This window comes from Saccostrea echinata, unplaced genomic scaffold, assembly GCF_033153115.1.
Source record: "Saccostrea echinata isolate AGI-Se365-2 ecotype Australia unplaced genomic scaffold, CSIRO_AGI_Sech_v1 ptg000002l, whole genome shotgun sequence".
Lineage (NCBI taxonomy): Eukaryota > Metazoa > Mollusca > Bivalvia > Ostreida > Ostreidae > Saccostrea > Saccostrea echinata.
In genome coordinates, this window is record NW_026889751.1 from 13453294 (window position 1) to 13478252 (window position 24959).

The 24959-nt window shown below is 33.3% G+C and overlaps 1 protein-coding gene and 1 pseudogene across 1 annotated transcript in view; one reads left to right on the forward strand and one right to left on the reverse strand.

Annotated features, from left to right (window-relative positions):
- The first annotated feature begins 2125 nt into the window (after nucleotides 1-2125).
- The window catches only part of LOC133173203 (alpha-(1,6)-fucosyltransferase-like), a 151388-nt gene continuing 128554 nt past the window's right edge, over nucleotides 2126-24959 (forward strand). Inside the window, exons 1-3 of the mRNA XM_061308162.1 lie at nucleotides 2126-2341; nucleotides 3592-3758; nucleotides 5438-5609. Of these exons, the coding sequence (XP_061164146.1) occupies nucleotides 2151-2341; nucleotides 3592-3758; nucleotides 5438-5609 (530 nt within the window). The 5' untranslated portion in view covers nucleotides 2126-2150. The remainder of the gene's footprint in view (nucleotides 2342-3591; nucleotides 3759-5437; nucleotides 5610-24959) is intronic.
- On the reverse strand, nucleotides 15019-17056 carry LOC133173213 (reticulocyte-binding protein homolog 2a-like; annotated as a pseudogene).

Here is a 24959-nt window from a genome sequence, read left to right on the forward strand (position 1 = left end):
CTGAGGGGAGGACTTGAGGGGGAGCAGAAGGGTCCAGACCCCCCTCCCTGGATGTAATGTAGTAAAATAACAAAACTAGTGTAAATTATGTAAGGTTGCATTATGCTATCTCCTACAGGTTATTTCATTGCATAATAAGCACTTTCCCCATTTCTCCTATCACATAAATATAAAGGCTAAAAACTGTTTTACTATGGTATTTTATAAAAGCCATAGTGTCAAGAAATGTATGTGCAAAATATCAAATCTTCTTACTTAGTTCTTGAAATGTAAGGTGTGACAAATGGGCAGATGGACAAATAGAGAGATGCTGGGTAAAGTGATCCCATAGTGCTGCTTGTCAGACAATGTTTTTAAGTTACACAATGCAATGTTAACAAATGTAAGAGTAATCAAGTTCAAAAGTTCATTAAAACAATAAAAATTGGGAGCAGAGCAATTACGAACCTAAAAACATCAGAGGTGGGATCAGGTGCCATATGCATGGAGATGTAAGCATCCCCTGTTGACCTGTCACACCTGCCATTTGTTCATGATCAGGCAAATCGAAATACCATAGAAAATTCAGTGTTTAAATAAATTAAGGCCTAACAATTTGTATGAGAAACGTCAGTCAGCTTTCGTGTATTTGCTGATAAGGTTATTGTATGGATTATGGAACTTACGAAAGGTGTACACCACTATGATATGCCAAGATACCAGAATTCTTGTTTCATCTGATTTATCAGCCTTATCTTTTTTTCTTGTTCTGTATACTTGGAGATTAAATGTTAATATTTGCGTTCAGTATTAGTGATTATCTGGAAAATATATTTGCGTTATTCTTATACATATACCGATATAATTACATTTTAGTTCACCTGAGTTGAAATCTCAGATGAACTATTTTAATCACATTAATATTTTGTCTGTCGTCTGTCTGTATACCTATCACATTTTCAACTTCTTCTCATGAATTATGGGGCCAACCAACCAAACGTGCTACAAAGCATCGTTGGATAAAGGGAATTCTGAATCTTGCTCAAATGAGGGGCCAGGCCCTATTTCAAGGGGTGAGATATTTAAGAATTGGTGAAAATATTTCAACATCTTTTAAAAACCTTTGTCCCAAGAACCACTGTTCCAGAAAATTGAAACTTATATGAAAGCTTCATTATAAAGTGTAGATTCAGTTATGTTCAAATCATGATCCCGGGGGAAGAGTGGGGCTACGTATACAATAGGTGATCGAAGTTTTACATAGGATTATGTAGGAGTAAATCTTTCAAAATCTTATTCACAAGAAGTTCTGGGCCAGAAGAGTTGATACATTTGAAAGTTTCATTGCACATTGTTCATTCAAGGTTATTCAAGTCGTGATTCCCAAGATACGGTGGGGCCACACATTTTACATAAGAATATATACAGAAAACATTTAAGAAATATTCTTCTCAAGAACAGCAAGTCCATGATTAGTCATATTTATCATATATTTATAGTCATCCTCAAGTAATGTTGATTCAAGTTTGTTCTAATCATGACCCCTGGGGCTAGGGTGGGGTCATAATGGGTGATCAAATTTTTACATAGGAATATATAGGGATATTTTTCCTATATTCTAAAGTCAAATTTCTTTAAAAATCTTCTCCTCTTAAACAGCAAAGCAATGATTAGTCTTATTTATATGGAAGCATTGTTAGGTATTGTCATGGACAACAATATAAGCAGTTAAGGTAGCTATTCAGTACATATTGTTGCCGGCGACAATATTAACAGGACGACAATATGTACTGTTAATATATGTACCATATATGTACAATCACACTGCCTGAAATAACGTACAAGACACGTCAGTGTGATTTACACACCATTTACATTCATAAATTTTTTTTTTAAAAATCTTTGAACAACAATATGAAGTGAGAATATGTGAATTGAGGGTATGGTACATAATGTTGCCGGTGAAATATGTACCGATCGACGACAATATGTGCAGTGAGGGTTGGTACATATTGCCACGACAATATGTACAGAACGACAATATGTACCATCACAAGAACTGTTTCATTTGCATCATTTGATGTAACTATTTGCTTTGTTTTATTATGGTGCTGAAGGACATATCCCTTTTCATTTTTCAGGTAATGCATTTGCTACACATTCGATAAACAATGAAAGCTTGGAAGGTTATTGTAGCTCTTTTGGCATTATGGCTACTTATAATGATCTACATGTCCAACACAGTATTTCAACCCTCTGATGGTAATCTAGCTTTAGAGAGAGAACTTAAACAAACCCTACGACAATTGGATAAGCTGAAAGCCCAAAATGAGGAATTTCAAAATTTGGCCAATGATATCAGGTGTGTATTCCATTTTGCATAAAAATTTATTTCAGTTCCTAGAATAAAATAATAATAAACAAGGCATATACTTAGTAACTAACGATTGAATTTGAACTTCTTATATAACAAATAATGGTTTCAGGTCTTTGAACTTTTCTAGTCAAAAATTTGTTTGTCTGGCTGTGGGGACATTCTTGAGGTTGTCTTGCAAATCGTATACTTTGATTGGGTACTATGATAATGTAAATTCATTTATTGTTCTTTGCCCAAACTTTCACCATAAAAGGCCTAACAAATAATGAAATGTTGCAGGGTCAATAAATGTGTTACCAATGCCCCATTTTTCCTCCTCATGAAAATATTTTTTGCTGTGAAGAAGAAACTTCTACTATTCTACAATATATTCAAGAAGTGGTGTAAATCAAATGTAGATTCTCAAAAATGAAGACAGTTAGAAAATTTGAGATCAATTTTCCCCCAAAATCAGTACCATCAAAATGTATGACTTTTCAACACCTATACATGATAAAACCATTCCCCATGATAACTTGAAGACAAGGCTATTGAAGATCATAGATAATTGCTTCTTAAAATGGAACTCAGGATTTTTCATATCTTTTGATTGGTAATCTACAATCTTATTTTGTTAAATGTCTTTCTGATTCAACACATAAATTCTCTGAAGTGTTAAGATGCAGTCTTTCAAGTTTCTACATGTACTCTGAAATGTAGGGGATAGATCCTCCAGCAATCTGTCGGAATTTCCATCCATATATGTTGTACTTTCATCTTTATTAGCAGACCAAACGCTAGCTGTGGCATTAAATTTAACATTTATAGATGCGTAAACAGGACAGTGACTGTTGTAAGGACCAATAAAGGGCTGCATATGATAAGAACTTCTTTAATTTCAGTTCTGTACTTTTATAAACTGCAAATAATGTATGGATAGAGAGCATTTGCATTGCTTTATGAAAATCACAGTAGTGAACAAAACAAGAAATAAACACTTACAAATAATTTCTGTGGTACAGTACATATGAAAATCAATGTAAAACACACTTATAACCAAGTGCTAGGGACAGACGATTTTGCTTCATTTTAAATGTAAATCATTGTATACATTAGTAACAGTTTATATTTTAAAGCCACAGGGAATTGAAATTACTTTGCTGTAAGTGTCAATTCATTGTAAGCATGTTTGCTGTGACTGTGTTTTACTGTATGTTTTTAAAACTTACATTGTTGTACTTTAATATGACCCACAGGAAATTATCTAAAGGAAGCAAACTGCCATTGAAAGGAGGGGGGTCTGACAATAAGAAGATCAGAGAACTCCAGGATAAACTGGAAAGGATGTCAGAACAACTCCGTGTCCAGGAGAAAGTGGAACTAGTCGAAAAAGCACAGGAGGATGCTAGTGTCTCATTGTCAGGTATATGTTTGACAAGATAAGTCTTTTAAAAAGTAGGATTTAGAAACTGGTTGAAAAGGTCAAGACCACTAGATTTTCTGATGTTAGCATAAATTTGGATGCTAAATTACAGTGTAGCTGTCTCTTAACTTTACCATCTGATAATCAGTTGAATGAGTTGCAATGCATTGTGTGCTTCAAAAAATTTCAGTATGTACGTAGCATATTGAAAATGTAAGAGCAATTTTTATTGTTCCTAAGAAACTCATTTTTAGCTTCCTTGAGCCAAAGCCTCAAGTGAGCTTTTCTGATCAAAATTTGTCAATCATATGTTGTTGTCATTTTTGTTCGTCACCATAAACTTTTCACAATTTTAATTAATTCTTAATTAATTTATCCTTAATTTAACTTATCCTTCAAAAAGAACATTTTTTAAAAAATACTTTGAAATTTGTATTTTGAACTTTTAAGTCTTGCCTTGATTTTTTTAATTGCTTTAATTTATTAAACACTTATTGATAGTTTGAAAGAGAAGCTATGGTTATCAAGTATTATAGTAATCAATCGCCCATTTAGGAGATATTTTGCAAAGAGCATAATCTCCCCTTATATTTGAACCTTCTATAAACTCTTCCCACCTCTTAAATTAAGGGAGAGGTTATAAGTGTCTGTAAGAGAGGGAGTGTGTCACTGTATTTGCTTATCTTAATTGGCTAATTAATTGACCGAGACATCCCTGATTTGCAGATAATGAGGTGTAAACTGTGAACTACCTATTGTTTAACTTTCATTCCATTGAAGACAAATAGTATTATTAAAACAATTAATAGCTCTCAAAACACTTATTTCAATACAGAATGAAATTGTGCTATTATTGAATTACTTAAAGACACATTTAATTTACATGTTTATTACTAAGAGTTCTAATTTACTTTAATATTTTTTTTTAAAAAGACATGTACAGGAGTGTTTAACATGTACTGTCAACATACAGGAAGCCCAAATACTTCTTATGAAGTAATTCACAATAAAATATTAAATAATTTTTGCAACAAGTCAATTAATATGGGGATCAGATCCAAGGTTGAAAGGAATAATTAATTCCTTGGCATATTTTATTGTAGGAATCATGTCTCCACTTTCTGTGGTAGAGAATCCCTCATTTGAGCATTTAATGAGAATGTTTGCCAGAATAAAACCTTAAAAGAATCTGCACTGAAACTGCAGGAACACATTCAAACTTCAGTGGATAACATCAACATTTACCATTTAAATATTGCTTTGATATTTGAAGGGATAAAAACTTGGAAGTAATCAATTATTAATCGATTACATCTTCCAAAGTAATCAATTACGATCGATTACAGGACAAAAATGAGTGTAATCGATTACACAAAATTCCTTTAAGTAATCGATTATTAATCGATTACATTTTTCAGTAATCGTGCCCATCCCTGGTTTAGATGTGATGATTTTTTGCAAGTAATGCCCCTTTTTGAATTATACTGTTTATTTAAAGTGCACCGTGCTATTCATTATGTGTTGCATTGTCAAGTTTTGGGGGAGCGTGGGGTATGTGACCTTATCACTTTTTCTTTCATTCTTTTAGTACCTGTTTGTTGGTTTGGATTAATATTTATAATCTTGATGGAAAAAAATAGCACTAAAAGGAAACATGACAATGTTTTGTTTTCATATAGTTCAGCCCACAAAGGAACATGAGGTAGCCAGACGACGAGTGGAGAATACTGCAGCAGAATTTTGGTACTACATGAGGCATCAGCTACTCTCCCTAAAAAATGAGGCAGAGGGTAACACCAACCTTGTCAGTCATATAAACAAAATAATAGGAAATGCCCATGGATACCAAAGGTTAGAAAAAGTTACATGCATATGCTTAAAATTTTAAATGGACCATTTTTTTATGCTCTGCTACAAATGTTGGCCAGGGCATATAGAGTTTGTCCAGGGATAGACATTAACTTTCAGATTCACTTGCCCTTCGGGCAAGTGATCTCAAACTTGACTTGTCCGAATGCAAAACTTGGTTGCCCAAAATTAGGAAAGAATTTAAGGAGAAAATTATTAATTACTGTAAAGTTATGATAAGGAAAAAGGTGACCAAATACACTACTGTCAATTTGGAAAGTTGAGCTACTTGAAAAAAAATTTGATGCTGCATTTGTACATAAATGTATACCACTGTACTTGTAAATTTAACCTGTTAACACACACTGCCATGCAGCAATAACCCTCCGTTTCCATTTAATAAAATTCATATTTTTAAAAATTATTTTTGGTAGGATCTTTCTATGAATCTTAATTTTCAGAGATAACTGTGAAGCAACACTGAAAGAACACATACATCTTCTTGATCAGGATACATCATATTCCACTGTACTTATATATTATGTGCATGAATAAATATTCTAATTTCTTACAAGAAATTAACAACATTTTGTTAGACGTAGAACATATTTACTATCATGAAAGAAAATAACGGACCGATTATTAAATGAAATGTATAATTCAGAAACGCTAGCAAGGTATTCTGAATGCAGAAACATTTTCAGTCAGCAAAGTGGCGGAAATCAAGTGTTCAATTTATTGTTTTATTTATAAATTAATGTAAACTAAGTAAATATATGCATTTGTATGAGTAAAAATCACTTGCCGATCGGACAAGTACGTTGGCAATTTCACCTACTTGTCCTGGGCAATTAGACAACCGTTAATGTCGATCCCAGTTGTCATGTCCATCTTCCATCCTTCAGTTCTTCCATCCGTTCATCCTTCTCTCCTTCCTTCTGTCTGTCACACTTTGCATTTAGCCCAGTTTCAAAGAAACTGTTCAAGATACAGTAAAACTTGGTTATAGCAAAGTTCTGGGGACCTGAGAATTTACTTCGCTATATCTGTAATTCGTTATATCCATATAACAAATTCGTTAAAGTATACATAGTGACTTCGCAATATAGATTTTTTTCCCTTGAAGTATGACTACCAAATGTGTTTAGAGAAGTATACAATATAAAATTTATCTTGGAGTTCAAAAATTTTTGGACGAATAGTGTTGTAAATATATATACTTACAAAGAAAATGTCAGTTCAATATTTTAAAAATTAAATTCTTTAAAAATTTGCTATAAAAGATGTAAATTTCTTATTTTTAACTTCTAGGGGACACAGAATCAGTTCACTATAACCGTAAATTCATTATATTCGAGTTAGTTATATCCGTAATATTTTACAAGGAATTGTTAAGAATTTCGCGGGGGCTTGCAAAAAACTTCTCTATATCCGTAAATTCGTTATATCGGTGTTCGTACTAAACAAGTTTTACGGTACATGTATTTAAAGTAGGGATGGCAATTTGTAATCGGTTAATTGGTTACTCAGTCGGAACGATGATAATCGGTTAGAAAATCTGTAATTGGTTAGTTGAAAAAAAATTAATTTATGTGTAAATTTGAACACAATATCCTGAAAATTTAGTCAAGAAATACAAATAAAAAAAATAGCTGAAATGTTAGCATTTTCATCCATCTTAATAAACGGATTTGGAGATAAGTAGCGATTGACTTTGCGGGGGATATTGGTCAGTTTTTAATTGCTGTTTAAAGACATTGTTATTACGCAGTCTTACATGTGTTTCTTTAATGTTTTTAATTAAATCATCTTTGAGTACTGTGAGTTTATTATAATATGCACCTAACCTATACTATCCTTTCTGTTATCTATCAAATTATCGGTATATTATTAGCTCACCTGAGCCGAAGGCTCAAGTGAGCTTTTCTGATAGAAATTTGTCCGTTGTCTGTCGTCGGCGTTGTTGTTGTTGTTACCACATTTTCACATTTTCATCTTCTTCTCAAGAACCACTGGGCCAATTTCAACCAAACTTGCTACAAAGTATCCTTGGGTAAAGGGGATTCAAGCCTTCTTTCAAGGGGAGATAATAATGATTTTGCGAAAAAATTAATGGCATCATTTAAAAATCTTCTTTTCAAGAACCAGTGTGCTAGAAAGTATGAACCTTTTTTTTTTCTTTTTTTTTTTTATTTGAAAAAGAGACATATCAAGTAACATGCTGAAATTTTTTTTCTCACTTTCTCTCACACATTCACACTTCCCCTTCTGACTTTAAACAAGAATAAAATAAAAGAAAATTATTATTAACAGATACAAATATTCCATTTGAAAAAAAATAATTATTGTTAGTGCTTTAATAAATGTTTATAACTCAAAAATATTAATCCATGGTGACCATAAGTTTTCAAAATTCTTCATTTCAAATTTTTGAATTGATATGCATTTTTCTATTTTGTACTTAAGATTTAAATAAAGTAGCAGCCCATTAATCATTATGTTTTGCTTTAGTATGAACCTTAGTATGAACCTTATGTGGAATCATTGTGAGGTAGTGTAGATTCAAGTTTGTTCAAATCTTGACCCCTTGGGGTAGGGTGTGGCCACAATGGGGAATCAAAGTTTTGCAAAGGAATACATAGGAAAATTCTTTAAAAATCTTCTTCCCAAGAACAGCAAAGCCATTATTGGTCATATTTATATGGAAGCATCCTCAGGTATTGTAGATTCAAAGGAGATGGGCGAACATAGCGTGCAGAAAACCTATAGCTTCAGAAATATAAAAATCATGTTCAGTTTGTGAATTTAATATTTAGAGTAAAGTTCTCATTATTGAAATTTATGAAATTGTGACAAACAAAACTTTTCTGAGGAAAATTTTCACAGCAAAATTTATTCTTTTATTAAAAATATTAATGTGGTGTTCTTGGGGTTGAACCCTAGCAATAAAAATCCTGAGTATCATTTTCTTTCGAGACTAGCATGCTAACCACTAGACTACACAAGTCCTGACGAACATTGGCATTTAAATCATGTTTGTGATATGACCCTTGACTTAATGGACTTCAAGTATTTCTCGAAAAGATGCGAATGTTATGTCATAAAAGTATATTTTTAAGGTAGAGTGGGTCATTGCTCCATATTTTTGGTAACCAAAAAATGTGTATTTTTATGCAAACTTTGAGGATTAACTCTCAAAAATGTGGAGCGAAGACCTACTCATATCGAAAAATAGTGTTATAGTATGAGAAAATGACTCTTTTTGCCCGCTTTAATGTGTGTCTAATATTTCAAAGGCAAATAATTTCAATCTTTGAGGGATTTTTGCAAATTGTAGAGATTTTACATAGAGTATATTTTAATTTTAGACGAAATATCAAGGAAAATTTTGATATAATTGAAATTTAATTTTTCATTACCATGTTTGTCACACTATAGGCTTATCGCTCGTCATGTTCACCCATCTCCTTTGTTCAAATCATGACCCCTGTGGGTAGGGTGGGGCCACAATGGGTGATCAAAAATTTACATGTGAATATTAAGGAAAAATTTTTAAAAATCTTCTTCTCAAGAACAGCAAAGCCATGATTGGTCATATTTATATGGAAGCATTCTCAGGTACTGTAGATTCACTTTTGTTCCAATCATGACCCGAGGGTTAGGGTGGGGCCACAATGGGTGATCAAAGTTTTAGAAACGAATACATAGGAAAACCTTTAAAAATCCTCTTCTCAAGAACAGCAAAGCCATGATTAGTCACATATACGAGGGTTGTCCGTAAAGTTCATGGACAAGCTAAAATATAAATAAAAGTTGTGTCATAGATTATTATTTATTATTAGCATATTTATAATCCTTTACTGTATGTGAATTACAAAATGAAAAATTTTATTCAGTTTCAAGTGTATAATTACAATTGTGACTTCATTATTAGACTTGGGATGCTGACCCGGAGCACAACAAAGTTTTAATTAAAAAGTTATTTATCACTTTATACATTTCATTTGGATTTTGTTTAAATTCCGCGTAAATTTGGATGGCTTTCACATAATGAGGTTGACAAAAGTTATAACGTCAAACCTGTAAAATTTGAACGTTCAAAGTTTCGAAATGGCAGGGAAATCGAGGTCAGAGTTTATTAAGACAGGATCGTCATTGTTCGAAAAAGGGACGTTTTTGGAAAAGGTGGAGCAGAGAACAGTGATAAAATTTTGAGTAGACATCAGAAAACACCAACAGAGACCCATAAATTCCTTAAACAGTCGGGAAATCATAGTAAAGTAAGCCATTCTTTAGTGTTTAAGGAGGCTGGGGGGTCAACAAATTAACCACAAATTAACCACCAGATTTAACTTAATTTTTAGGTCACCTGAGTGACTCAGGTGACCTATTGCTATCCGTTTTTGTCCGTCGTCGTGCATTAACATTTAAACATTTTCAGCTTCTTCTCTGAAACCGCTCAACCAATTTCAACCAATTTTGGCATATAGCATCTGTGGGTGAAGGGGGACAAAAATTGTGAATTTCATGGTCCCTGCCCCCCTGGGGCCTGAGGGGTGGGGCTAAAACCACCAAAATTAATGCAATCTTTAAAAATCTTCTTCTTTACTCCTGGACATCAAGCAGTCAAACTGTTGACATGATTGTAATAAGCATTGAGCCCTCTACGTAAATTGTGAAATTCATGGCCCCGGGGTCAGGGGTTCTGGTGCTAGGGCGGGGCTATATAGATCATATAGTGAAAGTGCATTATTTCTTTGAAAATCTTCTTCTCTACTCCTGGGTATTATTGAAACAAATTGAATACATAGTTATGATAAGCAAGAGTGACTCTACCAAAATTGTGAAATTCATGGCCCCAGGGTCAGGGGTTCTGGTGCTAGGGCGGGGCTATATAGATCATATAGTGAAAGTGCATTATTTCTTTGAAAATTTTCTTCTCAGCTCCTGGGTATTATTGAAACAAATTGAATACATAGTTATGATAAGCAAGAGTGACTCTACCAAAATTGTGAAATTCATGGCCCCAGGGTCAGGGGTTCTTGTGCTAGGGCGGGGCTATACAGATCAAATAGTGAAAGTGCATTATTTCTTTGAAAATCTTCTTCTCTACTCCTGGGTATTATTGAAACAAATGAAATACATAGTTATGATAAGCAAGGGTGACTCTACCAAAATTGTGAAATTCATGGCCCCAGGGTTAGGGGTTCTGGTGCTAGGACGGGGCTATATAGATCATATAGTGAAAGTGCATTATTTCTTTGAAAATCTTCTTCTCTACTCCTGGGTACTATTGAAACAAATTGAATACATAGTTATGATAAGCAAGAGTGACTCTACCAAAATTGTGAAATTCATGACCCCAGGGTCAGGGGTTCTGGTGCTAGGGCGGGGCTATATAGATCATATAGTGAAAGTGCATTATTTCTTTGAAAATCTTCTTCTCTACTCCTGGGTGTTATTGAAACAAATTAAATACATAGTTATGATAAGCAAGGATACCTCTTCCAAAATTGTGAATTTCATGGCCCCTGGATCAGGGGTTCTGGTGTTAGGGTGGGGCTCTATTTATTATATAGTGAAAATGCATTAATGCTTTAAAAATCTTCTTCTCTGCTCCTTGGTATTATTTAAACAAATTAAGTACATTGTTATGATAAGCAAGGATGCCTCTTCCAAAATTGTGAAATTCATGGCCCCAGGGACAGGGGTTCTGGTGCTAGGGTGGGGCCATATAGATCCTATAGTGAAGGTGAATTATTTCTTTAAAACTCTTCTTCTCTGCCCCTGGGTATGATTTAAACAAACTAAGTACATTGTTATGATATGCAAGGATGCCTCTTCCAAACTTGTGAATTTCATGGCCCCAGGGTCAGGGGTTCTGGTGAAAAAAAGGGGGGGGGGGGCTCTATTGATTATATAGTGAAAAAGCAATTTTTTTCTGAAAACATTCTTTTCTGCTTCTGGTTAAAAAGCAAAGAAGCTAGTGTATAGTTATGATGAGCAAGAGTGCTTCTTCCAGAGTAGTGAATTGCATGACCCCTGGGTCAGATGTGCTGGTGCAAGGGTGGGGCTCTTGATAATATAGTGAAAATGCATTATTTCTATTAAATAATCCTGTCTGCTCCTCAGTGTTAAGCAGATAAACAAAGTGATTACTTATGATGTGCAAACTTCTGGTCCCAGGGTGAGAGGCTCTGATGTTTCTCGATGGAGGGGGGGGGGGGGGGTTCTATTGAAAATATAGTGAATCTGTAGTAAAAATGCATTATTTCTTTAAAAATCTTCTCTGCACCTGGGCATATCAGAGGCAAAAAGAGTAAAAGTTTTGATAAGGAAGGGTATTTTTACCAGATATTTGAACAGCTGGACCATTTAGTCAAGAGTTCTGGTCCTAGCTAGGGCACTATTAATTTGTAATCTACTGAGAGGAGTTATTCCCCTTTGCCATTTACTTTTGATAATTAATCACTGTAAATAATGTACTTGAAAGGTTAATAGAATAAGAGAATTATGCAAGAATTTTTATTGTATAATACAAAAAGTACTTTCATAGTTCTATTTTTCTTGCTTTTGGGCAACAAAGCTTCACCTTTCAGTTCATTTTATACTCTATGGATCCTCTAAATTGTTGTATTATACTCAGGTGACCATTAAGGCCCTTGGGCCTCTTGTTTAGATATGATATCTTAAGCTGTCAACTATCATTTGGCAAAGAAAAATTTCAAAAATTTTAGTTTTAAAATTTGATCATTTTCTATATCTTCATATGGAGCTCTTCTTCTAAAGGAGATCAATATAGTCTAAAAATGGCCACAACCCCCCAGCCTCTTTAAGTGGCGCAGAAGATTTTTGGACAGAAGGGACAGATTTCAGGATGACGTGCGTGAAGGAAGACCATCTTTCCGAGATTGCAGTGCTGTAAAAAATGAAGTTCGTAACATGACTTTGCCGTATTTCCGTACATACAGTCGTTTTATGCGGACAGAAGTTTGATGATTTGCAGAATCTGAGACAGGAAGTGTTGAATACTATTTCATGTATGAAACCAGAATAGTCTGTGCACATTTTTTATGACTGGTTAAAGCGACAAAAGAAATGTGTTGAGTTAAGCGGTGACTTCTTTGAGAAAAGTTAAATGTATTTAGCTTTTGACGTCGAGTAACGTCAAGGATTTTTGCTTTAGTGCTCCGGGTATGAGTGTGTATCTTTTTTGTATCTGATAAAAATATTACTTTTTGTGCTTTGTTTGTGATTAAAACTTGCATTTTAATAAACTGAAACATGAATTTAATGAACATAATAGTTTCATATATTTTATCGATGTTTGTCAGTAATTATCAATGTTATCCATGAACTTTATGGACAACCCTCGTATATGGAAGCATCCTCGAGTAGTTTAGATTCACTTTTGTGCAAATCATGACCCCCAGGGGTAGGGTGGGGCCACAATCAGGAATCAAAGTTTTACATAGGAATACATAGGAAAACCTTTAAAAATCTTCTTCTCAAGAACAACAAAGCCATTAGTCATATTTATATGGAAGCATCCTCAGGTAGTGTAGATTCAAGTTTTCAAATCGTGACCCCCCGGGGGTAAGGTGGGGCCACAATGGGTGATCAGAGTTTTACATAGGAATATAAAGGAAACATTTTTAAAATTTTTTTTCATATTTTTTCGAGAACAGAAAAGTTGTGATTGATCATATTAGTCTGGAAACATCCTCATGAAGTGTAGATTCAAGTTTAAATCATGACCCCCGGGGGTAGGGTGAGGCCACAATGGGTAATCAAAGTTTTACATAGGATCACATAGGAAGAAATCTTTAAAAATCTTCTTCTCAAGAACAGCAAAGCCATGATTATTAGACATATTTATATGGAAGCATCCTCAGGTACTGTAGATTCAAGCTTATTCAAATCATGACTCCCCGGGGTAGGATGGGGCCACAATAGGGGATCAAATTTTGCAAAGGAATACATAAGAAAAATCTTTAAAAATCTTCTTTTCAAGAACAGCAAAGCCATGATTGGTCATATTTATTTGGAAGCATCCTCAGGTATTAGAGAGGTTGAGATTGCTTATGTGTACGGGTACGCGTACGTGTAATAAAATACTTACAAGTACACGTACATGTAAGGTGAGAAATACGGTTGAGATTTATTACGTGTAGCACTTTACATGTAGCACGCACGTGTTAAAAATCATTGTGATGTTATTTACGCAACATCATGACGTTTTTTCTCACAAAATGGAAGATATAGCTGATATAGCCTGTATAATGGATGATGATTTGCTTTTGCTTTCCACATGTTGTGAAGGCCATGAAAAAGGACCTTCTCTTCATGTAGAAGATTTTACCGAAGATCAATTTATTTCATATTTTCGATTCAAAAGGGACGACATACACCGTCTTTGTCATGCTTTACAGATTCCATCTCACTTTGTTTGTCCCAACGGTACTAGAACATCTGGAACAGAAGGTTTGTTCATATTATTACGTCGCCTAGCTTACCCAAATCGGCTCGACGATATGGTGCCTTTATTTGGTCGTTCAAAATCTGAAATTTCCTACATCGTTAACACTGTTCTGAATTTCATTCAGGTTGAGGGAATTTGATCAACTCTTATTGAGTGAAATGAAACTACGAGAGTACACTGAAGCTATTTCTGACATTGGTTCACCTTTATCCCATTGTTGGGGATTCATAGATGGTACAGTGAAACGAATTTGCAGACCATTGAAACATCAGAAAGTTGTTTTTAGTGGCCACAAACTCTTACATGGACTTAAGTTTCAGTCAATTACAATTCCGAACAGATTGATAATTCACATGTATGGGCCTGTCGAAGCAAAACGCCATGATGCGGCTATGCTTAGAATGAGTGGATTAATGCCAATGTTAGAAGACAACATGACGCTCCCCGACGGTACCATATTTTCCCTGTATGGCGACCCAGCATACCCTCTCAGACCACACTTGATGGCCCCCTTTCGTGGAGCAGTACTAACTGAGCAGCAGTTGGTTTTCAACAAACGTATGTCAAAGTTACGGTCAAGTGTCGAATGGAGTTTTGGTAAAATTCTCTCATTATTTTCATTTGTCGACTACAGAAAAAACCAGAAACTTTTTCTTCAACCAGTCGCTAAATACTACCTTGTTGCAACACTTCTCACAAACTGCCATACTTGTTTATATGGAAGCGTCACAAGTGATTACTTCAGCCTGCAACCTCCAACTCTTGAGGAGTATATGTCTTAAAGAATTAACCAATGAAATCAATGAAAAGCAAACAATGAAATTGAATGTCGTTTGTATTTAACTGAAAAATAAACTGTTAATCTTTTAAAAAATAAATTTATTTATTTATTGTGTTATAGAAATGATTTGTCATTATATATTATCAATGTCATTTATTTAAACATTTCGCTAGAAGCTCCATCATCATTTTATTGTGCTGCTTCTCATTTTCAAGTCTCTGTACCCTCTCTTGCATTGTCTTTCTAGTTCGAACCTATCCCTCTCAAGTTTTAATTCTTCCTTTTTCAATGCGAGTTCCTCTTGTTTCGTTGCTATTTCTGCTTCCGTCTTTTCCTTTAAATAAGTGACACCGGAAGATTTTCTCAGCATTTTTCTGATGTCTTCCTCTGAAACAAGTTTTGATTATGATTAAATAGTAAAAAGCAAAGGTGCCCCATTAAATTCAGTTCTAAAAATGAGACATCCAGTGGTTGTTGCTTTGGGAATAAACCGACATTATGCAGTGAAATTTCATCTTTTTGTGTAAGGAATGTCACTGTATCACCGTGCATGGAAAATGTACTGGGGAAAGATTAATGTACTTAAGCTTCACTAACATAATGCAGTACAGTGGTTCCTTTTTACTACCCAATAGTGTAGACGGTATTAAGTATGCTTTCATTAGGTAAAACGGAGTTTTAATTTTATTATGAAAAAATTAATGTAAAAATTAGAAGCCTGTTTTTACATCTATCACGTTTAAAAGCTCAAGACCACAAGCCCTCCCCCCCCCCCCCCCCCCCAACTGCATTTTCTTTATTTAAAAAGGGTGGCTGTACTTAAATTACATATTATAAAAAGAAGATACATAAACTCAGTCAATAAGACTGCGGAGTGTTATATAGATTGACAAATTAAGTAATTTTAATATCGTACAAGAAAACATTGTTTATTATTTTGTGTGAAAGAAAGTCTTTTCTTAATTATATTATTTTACTTCACGTAGGATTTATTTATTTATTTTTTTTTACGTTTTTTTTTTTTTTGGGGGGGGGGGGGGTTCAGTTTCGCTGTTTATAGGCATTTTCGCACACAGGCACCTGACGTTTTAAATCTTTCTCTTTATTGATAAAAATATCCCCATACTTATTATTATAGTATGCGGATATTTTTTATCAATAAAGAGAAAGATTTAAAACGTCAAGTGCCTGTGTTTTCGCACACATATTTTCTGCTGTAGTTTTTTTTTTTCTTTTTTGGAATAAACAAATATTTACTGGAGAAAAATTTTTTTAAAAATGTTCAGTGAATTACACAATACACAAAAAAAAAACCCACACATTTATGCAACTTTTAATCTGAATGGGAAAAAAAGATAGGTTATAGGGAGGCCTTATTTATATTTTACATTTTCAGATGTTGACTCTTATAATTTTATTCTTATTTAAGATTTAAAAAAAAGGTTCAAAATTCCCTAAGTAATGGGGACCACAGATACAAATAACAATTAAGCCTTATTGAGACTATGTTATTTACTTAAACAATTCATTACCACTTTTTGTAGGTGTTAAGTTCTCAAGGGCCCGTTTTTGAATATCTTTCCCGATCGTTTCTTCCTTTTCCGCTTTTGTTTTCAGAGTCTTCTTCTTCTGTTCCTCCTCATCAAATAATTCTGATGCTTCATCCATGAGATTCTCTTTCTCCCCGTACTCTTCATCTACTCCAGACCTGCATTAGAAATTTATTTGATAAATTTACAAAAAAAAAAAAATAATAAAGACAATAGCCAATTGATTCCTATTTTGATGAAAATATTTTAAAATAAAGTTGCCAAACTATTAAACATACTTTTTTAGGGAAATCTTATTGTGTTTCCGTCGTTGTTCAATAAGTAAAAGAGTTCGTTCACGAACCCGCCTATTATCAACATCCATCGGCAGTTTATTGGCTATTTCAGTCCATTTTGACTTTTCTTCAAAGGGATTTTTGGATAGGACTTCTCTGCATAAATTAAACAGTATGATTTGGAATAATAATCCTGCAAATATTATGAAATCGAATAATTTTCAACTTGTTGATTTGTGGTTTATTTTAAACTTTTCTCGCTTTGCAATTACCGGTTCTTTGAACTGTACATATTCTTACCTTAGCAGTTTGATGTCATGTTGATCAGAAAATCGGACTTGTTTTTTCCTGTCCATTATTAGTCTGTAGCCAGTGTAGGGACCAGTTTACCTATATCGATCTGATTAAAAGAAAAAAAAATAGTGCTTTATGTGCACTTCGAGAATGTATTATATAAATTTTGATTCCTTTCAGTTTACTATTCTAAATAATAAATATGCATTTAAAAATGAGTGGTGAATAACGTGTTCTGGTTGATTTTTGTATCGGTGTTACAACTGTATACTAGTATTTTTATAAAAACAACTTTATATTTTTATAAATTCAGAGCCATCCGAATGCTTACTATACATACAAATTATAAATACTGTAGTTCATAACGTTTAACACAATATAATGATGTAAAAAAAATATTTCTTATGAGATGACATGACACGTAACGTTAGGCGCTAGGTCCGGTAACACGAGTCTCCTGTGCTTGTACATGTATTTATGTATTTTTAATATAGTATATGTCGATTATGTTTGTAAATGTTCACCAAAAAGTACAAACATAAATGCCTTGAAAATTCAGAAAATATCAGGTTGTAACAAGCAAAATCTAATAGACACACAATGCGCACTTCATTCATAAAGAGTCCCCCCCCCCCCCCCCCCCCCCCCCCCAAAGTGATTCCAATGTCACACAGTCACACTTAGACTAGAATGTTAAATGTTCAGTAAAAAATCAACAAATTTACAAATTCTAAGGCGATAATAGATGACAACCATTTGAATTGAAGGCGCACGATCTATCTAAAATATTTACATTAAATTCACAGAGCTGTCAATGGTCGTTCAAGGTTTATGTTTTGATTTCGGTGCTGTTTTTTGCACAATCAGATATAAAACATTCCCAAAATACACTGAAAATGTTAAATTTGTAAATTAAATACCTTTATCATTCAGGAATTGTTTATATATTTAAGAAAAATCTACAAGTTTGTACTTACGTGTAGATGCCGCCCTACAAGTTCTGCCGAACGTGTAGAAAGCAAACGTACTCGAGAATTGATGACATAATACACCATATTTTAGGGGATTCACCTACTACAAGTACACGTACACGTATGCGTAAAAAATCTCAACCTCTCTATTGTAGATTCAGGCTTGTGCAAATCATGACCCCTGGGGATAAGGTGGGGCTACAATTGACGATTAAAATTTTACATATGAATACCGTATTATCCCTATTAACCGCCCAGGACACTTAGAAAAATTGCGAAAAGGGGGCTGTTATTTTGGTATTCTCATTATAATATTTTATGTCATATTTTAACTTCAAGAAATCTTTTGAAAAAAAAATAAATTCAGAGAACCACTAAAAGATTGTCTATCTTTCCTTTAAGTTAAGATAATCCATCCAAAGTATGCTAAGTGATTCATTTTTCCACCGAGAAATTAGAGAATACACAAGGAGAACAAATTTTGTAGGTAACTATCACTATCAGAAATACATAATGATTAGGTCATTCTCAAACTTTATCATCTGGAATCACAATGTGATTTGTTGTATACTATAATTGTGCGATCTAAGAGCACCTGCAGATTCCTTGTAATTTCTATCATGTACAAGCTTTCGTACCAATAGGCTGAAGCCATTCTCGACTTTGATCTAGTCAACACTTCTCTTGACAACAAAATTTTCTTGAACACTCCAAGAACTTTACAAGGCAACTTGATCCACACTACTTTGTTAGGATAGTGTATGGTTGTATCAAGAATCGAGGGGGGGGGGGATTACACACAAACATTTTCCTCTTTCCGATTTTGTAAATTTCAAAACAATAGGCACCAAATTCCATCCGAGTATGACAAAAAAATATGTTTGGATTATCGATTTTGATTTTGAACATATACAATATTCCTTTAAAAAAAGGAATTTTGCAGTCGATTAAATTTAAATCTAACAATGCAAGATTATCCGTTCACAACATTAAATATTTGTGAACACAGTTGATTTTTGTTGGCTATGAATAACAAAATGCAAATGCAGGGACGCAGAATCAGATCTAGACAATCAAGAATATTTATGGTTTACATATATTATACTGGTTTTGATAATTCTTAATAAATATGTTGATATATAGTATATTATGTTCAAATTTATATGATTTTATTTAATAATTCCTATAGCTGTCTGATTGGTTGTGGTCCATCATTTTAAAAATCATATACTAAGTTATGCTGCACTAGACCTTCCACATGAACATAACATTTATTTTTTTCTACATGTATGGACTAAAAGTAGATCAAAAATTTCCAACAACTGAGATAATTTAGCAACCCTCAAACTACAATGTTCACTCGCCTTTGGGCTCGGGGAATACTGTTCATGGGGTAGCTTAATTGTCATATTGTCCTCCAAACAGCTATTATTGTGTGATATTATTAACTTTTTATATTAAAAAGCATGGTTAGATAGGTAATAGATAAAAGTTCTTCGTAGATGTAGTCAAAGCTTATCTTAATAATAGAAGTAATAAAACAAAGACCAGTGTCATGAAAATTATAAGTCATTAACAACAATATCCTCAAAGTTTTATTGAATATTTAAACATTATTTTATTAATTTAAAAATGCAAACTGTAATAAATTTCCTTTTATTTTCTGCAAAACGACTCAGAATTAAGCAGTTTGAGTATTTTATTAGGGCCCCGCAAGGATTAGTGGGTGCCCTATAGTAATCACTCTGTCTGTCTGTCCGTCTGTCTGTCCGTCTGTCATTCTTCCGTCCACAAATTTTCTGTTTTTTTCTAATAACTTTTTTTAGGGTTGACCAATTAAGTTCAAATTTGGTATGTTGGTTGAATAGGCAGTAAGACATATTTTGATGCTAAGTTTGGTTCTCTATGTCATCTGGTTTGGAGCTGGGGTGGTGGGGTAGATTCCTTAACTTTATATAAGAGTGAATCGGCAAAGAGAGATAACTGCTGAGAATGTTCCTATTGTAAACTATGAAAGGCTGCAATGAGTCTCTTGGGATTAATTAACTTTCCTCTTGAAGAAAATCCAAAGCATTTATCTTTATCTGTCACATTGAGATTAATTAACACCTCTGTCTGCAAATGAAGTTTGTTTTGAAGTTAAGGTCAATTCTGAATGATGTTTACATTCTCTGATATGTGGATTTAAATAATGTTCATACTTTATTTTGGTAAAATACACAATGAGTTATTTATGATTTTGTTGAATTCTAAAAACAAGATATAGATAAAGATATCTTTTTTATAATTATTTTCTTTTTTTTCTTTCTTTTTTCTGCCTTATGTAAATTCAAGAATACTATTTATTTTAAGAGGTAATCGGATAATAACCTCATTCTATCATTGCTGAAAAAGTTCTTGTAAATTTAGAAGAAAAGGTTGAGAGAGCAGTATAAATTAATCCCCTGGGATTAATTATCTTGCTGGTCGCAGAAAATTTTAGAGGGTTGTATTTCTGTCACTTTAAGATTAATTAACACCTTTGTCTGCAACTGATGTTTGTTTTGAAGTTAAGGTCAAGCCTGGGTGATATTTGCATTCACTGAAGACTGGCATTTTAGAAAACACATGCTTCATTCTTCTTTAGATATACATTTAACTGAGTCATTATAGATATGATGTTTTTACTGCCTTATGTAAATACAAGGATACTATTTACAGGTTGTTGGATATTTAGCAGTTGCTGTTGCTCATTCTTCTTTATATATTTTTAAATTTTTGTAATCAAGTAAAATTCTCATCCCGTAATCTGCACCCTTATATTTCTACCCCTCAGCGGGGCCCTTGTTGACTGGTCAGATTTCTAGTGTAATTCTAGCGTTCGCCATTTTGAATCGCCATTTTGAGCTAATCAACACAACTTTCAAATTTAAACGACTAAATTTTCTGAATTAAAGTGATAATATTAATATTCTATTATCATTTTCATAATTGCATTACGCTCAATAAGATATTAACACATCCATTCTCCTATTTGAACGACATTAAGGAATAATTAGAAAAAAAATGGATATCCACCATTTTGAATCACCATTTTGACTTATAAATTACAGCTGCACCATCATTCAGTTGTAGAATAGTGAGATGCAAAGGAAAAAATACCAATCTGCAGTGTATGGATATTTGCAAATGTAAAATCCTGAACAAAGTAGAATATAGAAACAATAGACAAATAAATCAGAGAAAATTCGAATTAAGTGTAGAAACGACTAAATTTTCTGAATTAAAGTAATAATGTTAGCATTCTTTTATCATTTTATAGTTGCATTACACTCAGTGAGATATTCATACATTCTTTCTCCTGTTTGAAAGACATTAAGAGAAAATTAGAAAAATTGGATGTCCGCCATTTTGAATCGCCATTCTGACCTTTTTAACGCCATTTTCATGAAGGCCAGCATATTTTTTCGGATTCAGCAATCTCGAAATAGGTTAAAAAACTATGCTGGACCAAATAATAATTATTTGCCGTTAAAACTTATTTCTAGCCTTCTTTTAAAAAATCAGGACCAGACTACTAGAACGGTTGATTTTTTAGCATAGGGTTTTATTTGTCACCTATGCATTATATACATGTAGGCCTAGCGGTGACTACATGATGATATAAACTTACTCTTTCATTTAACCTGTCCCATGGCTACCTATGCATACTATAACTAGAAAAAAAATATCCTCTTAAAAAAGAACTTCTCTTAAACCGCTGCACAGAATTTGGTCAAACTTTGCAGATATTTAGTACACAGTGTGTAGATGTGCATATTACCAGCAAATTCTGATTCCATTATTTTTCTGGAAATTTCGGCACTTTTCAACTTAAATTTTTGCCCTATTGTGAATATAGAGATGAACAGTTTGTTAATTAGTGCAACTCCTCTTAAACCGCTGCACAGAATTTGGTTAAACTTTGCAGATATTTAGTACACAGTGTGAAGATGAGCGTATTACCAGGAAATTCTGATTCCTTTATTTTTGCCTTAAGAGTTTTGCCTATTATTGAAGAAACTTTCCAGCTAGGTAATAAGGAAATCCACTGGAATCAGCTCTTGCAATGAAATTTTGTGAAATATTTTATGACCTTAAAAGACCCCTATTGATTTTGAGATCAAAATATTATTGATTTATCACACACACACACACTCACACACACTCACACACACAAAATCTTGGATAGTTCTCACCCCCCCCCCCCCCCCCCCTTCAAATTAGTGCTTTGCCTTAAATAATTTCTTAAGTACAGTATATAAACAAATTCATATGACTACATCATAATTTTTTTTCCATCAATTATTTAAATGTGTAAATTGTCATGTGTTGGACTTACACTCATTAACAAATCGAAATCACTGAGGAATTTAAATAACAGTTTGTCAGCATAACTCCTGCACTGAATTTCCTGAAACTTTGTAGGTATTTCAGACATAATGTATAGATTTGTATATTACCAAGAAATTTTGATTCCATTATTTATCTAGAAACTTCAGCCCAATTAAATTTGTAACATACAAAGATTTGAATGTCCTATGCAAGAAGTTCTGATGTGATGATTTTTTGCAAGTAATGCCCTTTTTTGAATTATACTGTGTATTTAAAATGCACTGTGCCATTCATTACGTGTTGCATTGTCGAGTTTTGGGGGAGCGTGGGGTATGTGAGGCTGCTCACTTTTTCTTTCATTTTTACCAGGTGGTAAGTCTCAGGTGAGGGGGGACTTAATTTTACAGGTGTTAATGCCTCGACGGCTAGCAGTCTACCTGTAGTCGTGTTTTCTGATAATCCCTATACATAGGAAATGACTTAATACACAGGAAAGACTCGTGCAGTTGTTGAACTTTACCTGCATTGGATTAATTTGTAATGTCATTGGGACAATTTTAAAATAATAGAAAATTATTGAAATGAATTACTCCTACTGTTTTGAATTTAAATGGTTTTTGTTTGTTTTAGATTCATTTTTTTCTTTTTTTTTGTTTTAATTAATTTTTTAAAAATTTTATTTATTTAAGATTTATTTTTGTAAAAGATATGAGATTTTCCCGTAAAGTATTATTAAATTAATTTGACGTGATTAGAGGATGCTAGCCATGATCATTATTGACCGATACAAGTCCCTGAGTATTGCTATGGATTTCAATTTCTGGCTGCATAGCGATCATCTTCCCACACCTTTGATGGCCATTTTCCACAACATTTTATAAAGCTTTATTTTGTTTGTTTTTTTTCCTAGACAGTGCATTCATGTAGGAATTTTCTGACTAGAAAGTTGTCTATTTGATTCGTCCTTGATGTCCTCGTGTTCAGGCGTACTAAATCAGACATTCTATCTCTGAATCATTTAACAGTTGTTACGGCCACTGATATGTTAATTTAAATCGTAATTTTGTCACCATGTCTCAAAAAATGATGCTTATAAATTGAATAAAATCTAAATTACAAATAATTTTAAAAATATTATTACCTAAGGATGATTCATTATAAAAAAATTTATTCTAAAACAAAATGATTTATGTACTACATGTACTTAATGAATGTTTTACCAAGCAAAAAATGTTTGTATCAATACAGTGTCTTTGTCGCACTGGGATATGCGGTAATCATCAAAAGACCTTGAGTTAATTTAACGATTGACACAAGCCCTAGACAAGGTATCTTGGGGATGTACAAGGTATACACTGTAGGAGTGAAACGGTTCTCCGCCGTATCAATTCACCGCGGTATTTTTTCTCAGTTTGATACACGGTCCAAAATCTCCTTTTTCGGTTCGGTTCATTTTTCGGCCGGAATCGTTATTCAGTCAGGTTTAGCATAGGTAAAGATACATTACTCGGCATAATTAAGTATTTAAAAAGTAAATTTGTGAGGATTGATAGTTTGTAAAATCATTCTAATCAATTTCTTATAGTCAATTTGCATGTAAATTAAGTGACTAGATTTGGTAAAAGAAACAAAAAACTACGTTGAATTTGTTTGTTTTTATCAAAATGTATTGTATTGAAAATAACTGTACTGAGACAAAATTATACGGTATGTATTGTACCGTGAAGGAGGCGTATCGTTTCACCCCTAATACACTGGGACTAGGAATTAAATGTCAATCAAATTCTAGCACCCAATTCTTGAGCTTAATTCGCTTGATTGACAGGGGTCCCTAGACCAGGTATATTTGGAGGAGATGCTTATTTTCTCTGCCTTTAAACCAAAATTCAAACTCTATATTGGTGAGAACTATTCAACTAGGCATAATATTTAGTTTCAAAGAAACTGTACAAGATAATTTCATTAAAAATTGAGCACTGATACATTTTAAATGGGGACTATTCAACTACATCAAAATTTCTGACCCTGACTTTCCATATGACCTTGACCTAACTATTAATTATTTTGCTTTAAGCACAGTTTAGGAAACTAAGATATTTTCATTAAACTTCATACAAAGAAACATATTGATAAGAGAAATTCTTCAGTATCATACTATTTTGACCTTGTTTTTCCCTATGACCTTGACGTCACTATTCCTCATTTTGCATTTATCTTAATTTCAAAGAAGATATTCATGATATTTTCATCAATCTTCATACAAAGATAAGAGCTATTCCGCTGTGTCAAATTTTCTGCCCTTGACTTCCCCTATGACCTTGACCTCACTACTATTATTTTTTGTTGCATTTAGCATAGTTTAGAAGAAACTGTTCTTAATTTTTTTTTCAAATTTTACATACTAATCCAAAATGATGAGAGCTATTCTAACTGTTGAGAGTTTTCCCTATAACATTAACTCAATCTGATTAAAATCAGATCTTTGTTACGCTCCGAAATTCTGATCGATGGTCGCTGTACAACGACCATCAGAATTTCGGAGTGTAACAAAGATCTGATTTTAATCAGATTGAACATTAACTTCACTTTTAATGATATTTAATCACACTTTATAATACAGAGTTGCATATTGGTTACAGTAGGTAAA